The following is a 6,928-nucleotide window of genomic DNA, read 5'->3' as shown; positions in this document are numbered from 1 at the left end:
ACTACAAAAAAGGCCTCCAAAGCTCCGGCCCCGGACGAAAACAACTTCCTGTGTGTGTGTGTGTGTGCACCCGTCCTCCGTCCGCCCTTTTTTTCTTTCTACAACCGACACAGAGACACTGAGTTACCCTCCTCCCACCCTACCCAAAACCCAGGGAGAAGGTCCTCCTGGGTGAAGGTGGACCTGAAGGTGTGGATGTGTGTCAGTGTGTCTGAGGACCCTCCTACACCTCGGGACACTCTGTAGAAGGACAGAGTGCCAGCAGGCCGGTCCAGATACACTCCTACTCTGGTAGAGCCAGCGGGGAGGAGACGTATGTCTGTCGGTCTATCGTTGTACCAGGCATAGTAACCACCATCATGACAACGAAGACTCCAGGACTTGTTGTTCCTTCCAAGCAGGCTGTCACCACCCAGTCCTCTCCTTGTGATTCCTCTGTATGTCACTCCTATATCAACATATCCTTTCCACTCTACCTCCCAGTAACAGCGGCCAGTCAGAGCCCCTCTACACAACACCTGGGACACGGAGTCAAATCTCTCTGGGTGATCCGGATACGACTGGTCCTCTCTGACCCACGTCACCTTTCTGTTGTCCTCAGACAGAGAGAGGTGTCTGAAGGCTGTGTTTGGGTCCAGTGTGAGTTCACAGGCATCTGACGGGAGAACAAGACATGATATTATTCATAATTCCCGAGATATTCCAGGTTATTCACCCAAAATCCCCCCATTCATTCTCATTGGAAAATTAAAAAAATGCTGATTCATGCTTGAGCCCCCGCGGCCCGACCCGACCCCGGATAAGCGGATGAGGATTTGTTTTCAGTTGGTATATATATATATACACATATATATATATATACACATACATACATACATACATACATACATACATATATATAATTTTGTATACGTGTATATATATATACACATACATTTATGAATATATATATATATATACACACCTCAACAACAACGTTATGAATACATCAACAACAAACATCTCTCCTTGGATCCAGATCTTACCAAAGACAAGCAGCTTAGCGGTGCGCTTGGCCGTGCCAGCGCTGTTGCTCGCCATGCAGCGGACCTTGTTCACGCCAGACCTCACCCCTCTGACGAAGAGGAACCCCCTCTCCACCCAGGCCTCTGATTGGTCGTCTGTGCCGTTCCTCTCCAGGGGCCTGCCGTTGTGGAGCCACTCGACGGTGGGCTCCGGCGTGCCGCTGGCATCGCAGGTGTAGCGGGCCGTTTGGCCCACGGGCAACACCTGGGTAGTGGAGTGGAACTTTGTGATGCTGGGGGCCTCCTCCTCCTCCGTGGGCATCACTGAACCTGAAGAAACCAGGAGGAGAGGAGTGAACGTTTACAACACGTATCTAGAGATGCACCATCAGACACTCCCTTCACTCTCTCCTAATACAGGTCCACAGTAGACCACAATAGAAACCTGACTTTAGTAGCCCACAGTAGAAACATGGCCTTAATAGACCACAGTAGAAACATGGTAGACCACAATAGAAACATGGTCTTAGTAGACCACAATAGAGACATGTCATTAGTAGACCACAATAGAAACATGGCATTAGTAGACCACAATAGAAACATGGCATTAGCAGACCACAATAGAAACCTGACCTTAGTAGACCTAAACACACCCAACCACCTTTCCACTCATAAAGAGTATATTTACTGTGTCTACGGCACAGAGAACAGAAAGGAGGAACCGTTCTCCACTCATGAACACAAACAAAGTCTACGGACCCTCTTTGTCCAGCTCAGCCTCCAGATGATCCAGGTCCACGGCCTTCTCACAGATCCAGTGGTGCAGTCTGTCACACGGTTGTCTGGACCAGCCGTCCTCCCCTGCTACGACACAGACTTCTGCTCCGCTGTCATCGCCTGGTTTAGCGTGTCTCAAACTGAGAACCACGAGGAGGAGACAGTGGAGCCCAGTGTTGAGGTGAGGTCACTCTGTCACTCTCAGAGAAGAGATGCTGCTGAACAGAGTCATCAGCCTTACCTAGAGGTCATGGGGGTACCATCCACCCACTTGAAGGTCCCCTTTGTGTCTCTACTGCTCAGTCCAATCCAGGAACGCTCAAACATTCTGCTGAGAAACCCCTGTTTGCAAAGGTAATAGCATCTGTTGTCATGACAACACAGCTGAACACACATACACACACACTCACACAATGTCTCTCTCTCACTCACACAATGTCTCTCTCTCTCTCTCTCTCTCTCTCTCTCTCTCTCTCTCTCTCTCTCTCTCTCTCTCTCTCTCTCTCTCTCTCTCTCTCTCTCTCTCTCTCTCTCTCTCTCTCTCTCTCTCTCAATCACTCACACAATGTCTCTCTCTCTCACACACACACTCACACACAATGTCTCTCCCCACACACACACACACACACACACACCTGTTCTTCTCTGCTGTTGATAACCACCAGGTCTGCATTTCTCTGCAGACAGTCTTCTCTACTGGCCTTCCAGCTCTTCTTAGTGGTAGACATAAGGTAGAAACTCTGGTCGTAAAACATCCAGCCCTGAAGCGCCAATTCATCTGTTGAATGTAAAAGAAAATCCTTAACAAACACAGAACTGCTTATCTTACCGTCTTCATTACTGACACACAACCCTGAGACCTGACCTTAACAGACCACAATAGAAGCACAACCTTAATAGACATCAATAGAAGCATGACCCTAATAGACGACAATAGAAAAATGTCTTTAGTAGACCACATTTATTTGGTGGTAGTTTAACACGGTCTATGCTCTGTTAGCCTGACAATATAAAATGTGAAGTTATAAGGAAGAGGGGATGTTCAAACATAAATCACAAAAGAAAAAAAATGTTAATAATGCGATTGATGTAATAACTTGGATAAAACCCTCACCGAGTTCATCCAGTAAGCGCTCTCTCCCCTCCTTCCAAGGTGACGGTGTGTCTAGGACAGGACAGAGGAGTACAGAAGGAATGAGCTCTAAAACAGAACGACATCGTCTCTAAACGTCACAGGACCCACAGCCAACCAAAGACAAAGTCCATCCCCCCTGAAAGAGAACATGACATATTATTAATATTAATACCAATTAAAATAACAATAACTATAATTATCAATATCATTATCGTTGCTATTGTTACAATCATTCATAATATTAACACAAATTCTAACAAAAACAATAATGATCATTATCATTGCTATTATTACAATCATTAATATGATTATAACTGTTATTATTCTAACTAGTCCGCGTTGCGCTCAACCTCTAGGTGGACTTAAACCCAGAGCTATAACGTGGAATCCCTGGTCGATAATGTAACACATTTTCCAGCGCATAATATAATAACATTTTACCTATAATGTTACAACGTATAACATATTGGTTCACCTGTTACATAATGCAGCAAGCATAATCATTTTCTCCTTACGCTATGAAGCAAGCATAATCATTTGAAGTCCACCCCATTGTCGCCGCATTTGTATATCAGGAGATTCGACCCTGAGGGTGATTCACACTTGATGCTTTATATGCGGACATCAATGTCGTTCAGACATCAGTAGAATCAAGGGGGTGGGCTTGCAAGGGGCGGGATATGACGTAGGGTCTAAGTTCGCAAGAGGCGGGACAGCACGGAGGCAGAACGGGCAGAACTCATCGCGATCATCTTAAATGTTGCTGCAACGATGCATCATATATTCCGTTGCATTCACAACATCCGAAGCATCGATTGATGAAGGATTGGAGCGTGAGTTAGAGACGACGAAGAAGAAAGGCGTGGCCGACGACTGTGTTACCGGAGAAAGAGAGTGTATTTTATTGCTTAATTTCCCATATAACAAACACTGGGACAAATGTAGTTGATTTCTGTGTTTAAACAGGGTGAGAAAACAGGGAGTGGAAGGACGGGATCACATAATGTTCAGCTAACTGTTGTCAATAATCATTTTCTATACACCTGTGCAGCTGTGAACTCATGTATTGAAGTTTATTGTATGATGTGTACTTTTAGGGTTATGAAAGGACCTCTCTTTTAGCGTTCACCACGAATGACTCTTAAAAGCAGTGCCAACATTTAAATATTTTTTGACCATTCAGGGAACAAAAGGCTGATTATCATTTAGGGGGCCACTCGATGACACGCAAATGCTGACCGAAGCGTCATCAACACTTTATTTAAAAATAAATAAAGTTTTGAAAAAAGGTGTAGTCTACAATAGACATGAGGTCTCAGCTGGGAGAGTGTGTCGACGGCGGGGCTGTGGTCTCCATCTTGCCGTTGTCTTTCAACGTCTGCGTCCGCGTGTGTGCAGTGTGTGTATGGGCGTGCATGTGTGTGCATGTGTGTGTGGTGTGTGTGTGCATGTGTGTGCGGTGTGTGTGTGTGTGTGCGTGCGTGCGTGCATGTGTGTGCGGTGTGTGTGTATGCGGTGTCCTGTGCTGCCTTTGTCTTGTAACGTGTGTGTTCGTGCACATGTGTGTGTGTGTGGTGTGTGCGTGCATGTGTGTGTGTGTGTGCGTGTGCATGTGTGCGGTGCATGTGTGCGTTTGCACGTGTGTGTGTGTGTGTGTGTGCGTGCGTGCGGTGTATGTGTGCGTTTGCGTGTGCTGTGTGTGTGTGTGTGTGTGTGTGTGAGCTGCAGGCTGCTTGGCACATGCGCGTTGACCAACTGTGCAGAGCAACTTGTCCGACAGGCCTGCTGTTACATAGTAGTAAGATCATTCATATTATTAACACTAATTCTAACAAAAACAATAATTATCATTATCATTGCTATTACTACAATCATTAATATGATCATAACCGTATTGTAATTATATTCAGGATGATATGATTCAGACTCACTGAAGCGCAGGGAGATGAGGAGAATACTCAGCAGTCCGATGCTCACAACGACAGCGATGTGCAACCATAGAACTGTTCAGGAGTAGGACACACACACACACACACACACACACACACACACACACACACACACACACACACACACACACACACACACACACACACACACACACACACACACACACACACGGTCACTTTGGCTAAAAAAGTGTTCGAAACATCAATCTTAAATGTATGTGGAGTAAAACATATTTTATTTTGGATCATTTTTTCGGACTGGATTATTTCTTTTAAATTCTCTAAAAAGGGGCACCTACCAAATCTTCTCTTCCTGGTCTCCCTCCGGTCCAAAGACGTGTCCTCAGGTTCCTCAGAGGGTCCAGGGTCCGGTTCAGACATGGTGACCATGGTTACTCTCTGATGGCCTTCACTGCTTCTGAACCTAGCCTCCATCTTTGCTCTATCAGCTGGAAAAAAACACATCACGTGTTTTAATTCTCCATTACGTGTTGCGAAATGTTTTTCTTCAACGCTTATCTGATGTCCTCCTTTTGACACACAGACTCACTGATGCACTCAAGCGCACACACACGGACACACAGAGTATGTTCATACATATATTTATACTGCGTGGCCACCATTGTGGTAATGAAAAAACTAAACTTGTGTTCGGCTGTAAAGTTACTCTGCACTCTGTTCCACGTATATAACAAACATATCATGAAACACACAACTACTTGAGATGCCTATCAGTAGTCCGTAACTCACGGGCGTAGTCACACGTCAAGTAAGGTAACAAAAAAAAAGGGAGAATAAATCTGTCTCTACGGTCGCTGGTTCATCAGGTCGGTCACTCTGAATTAAAACGTTGCTAAACGTGAATCTAAAATGCATGCAGATGAAAACATATTGTTTACTGGATTAGTTATTTTGAATCCTCTAAAAAGGGCACCTACCAAATCTTCTCTTCCTGGTCTCTCTCCGGTTCAAAGACATGTCCTCAGGTTCCTCAGAGGGTCCAGGGTCCAGGGTCCGGTTCAGCGATGGTGTCTATGGTTCCTCTCTGACAGCTCTCACTGCTTCTGCTCTCAAGGATTCTGCTCCGCTATTTAAGCTGGAGAAACCACGTCACAGGTTTGAATTCTGACCAATCGTCAGCCTGCAATCTGATATCATCAGTGTTGCGAAATGTTTGTGTGTGCGTTTGCATTTGCATTTGCGTGTGTGTGAGGTCCAAAAGCACCGTGGGTTTTTCCAGTAGCTGATGTTAACTCTAATGCGTATCATTTCTGTGAAGCCTATCTCTTCTGCTCACAGGGAATTAACGTCCACGCAAACCACTTTTATGTTGATCCTCGATCATTCATGTTTATAATACTTTAACGTTCTTTTATTGGTTCTCCACGACCTGTGTTTGTATTTATTTAGGTCAAATAAAACCCCTTTTTGTCAGAACTCTGTGCTGCTGTTTTCTGCGTTCAGTCCCTCACAAACATAGCGAACATTATGGTGGATTTCCCATCACGTTAAAAGACATAGTGGAGTGTGTGTGTGTGTGTGGTGGATGGTTGAAGCAGCCTCACCTGGCCCCCGTCACACTGATTAGACTCTGGGGCTGGGGGGGGCTGCACAGCTGTGACCAATCACAGGCGTGTGTGTGTGTGTGTGTGTGTGTGTACGTGGTGTGCGTGTGTGTGTGTGTGTGTACGTGGTGTGCGTGTGTGTGTGTGTCGTGCAAGCTGTGATGGACTTGGTCTTGCAGACTTGGCTGCACACCGGTGGTGCATCGACCAATCTTGCTCTCGTCCAAAGCAGCTTAAAATACGTGCGTTCAACAATGAAGACACGACCCCGAAAAAAGTGCAAGAATCATGTGAGTACATACAACCTGATGTCTACCTACGTACTCTGTATTAATATCTCATGTTTAAATATCTCTAGGCCGACAGAGAGAGAGAGGAAGACAAACTAGGAGCCGCAGCAAGAGGGTCTGTAGCGTCTCCACAGACTCTAGACTCTAGTCCACAGACTCTAGTCCTTCAAGTGCGTCAGGTGGACCTCACAGGATGTTTCCTCACCGT

At 45.6% G+C, this 6,928-nt stretch overlaps 1 protein-coding gene across 1 annotated transcript; it reads right to left on the bottom strand.

Moving 5' to 3' along the window:
- Positions 1-80: 80 nt before the first annotated feature.
- LOC311372594 (uncharacterized protein) lies at positions 81-5,859 on the bottom strand. Its single transcript, XM_084489575.1, has 9 exons — positions 5,804-5,859; positions 5,165-5,314; positions 4,848-4,919; positions 2,896-2,946; positions 2,417-2,559; positions 2,023-2,123; positions 1,764-1,921; positions 1,026-1,334; positions 81-655 (listed from the first exon to the last, which is right to left on the bottom strand). Exons 1-9 carry the CDS (start codon positions 5,841-5,843, stop codon positions 99-101), a joined length of 1,581 nt encoding a protein of 526 aa, XP_084345701.1. The 5' UTR covers positions 5,844-5,859; the 3' UTR covers positions 81-98.
- Positions 5,860-6,928: the final 1,069 nt, after the last annotated feature.

This window comes from Micromesistius poutassou (genome assembly GCF_964030765.1).
Source record: "Micromesistius poutassou genome assembly, contig: SCAFFOLD_4995, whole genome shotgun sequence".
NCBI lineage: Eukaryota > Metazoa > Chordata > Actinopteri > Gadiformes > Gadidae > Micromesistius > Micromesistius poutassou.
The sequence above is the reverse complement of the archived record's forward strand: the minus strand, read 5'-3'. Positions and strand labels throughout refer to the sequence as shown.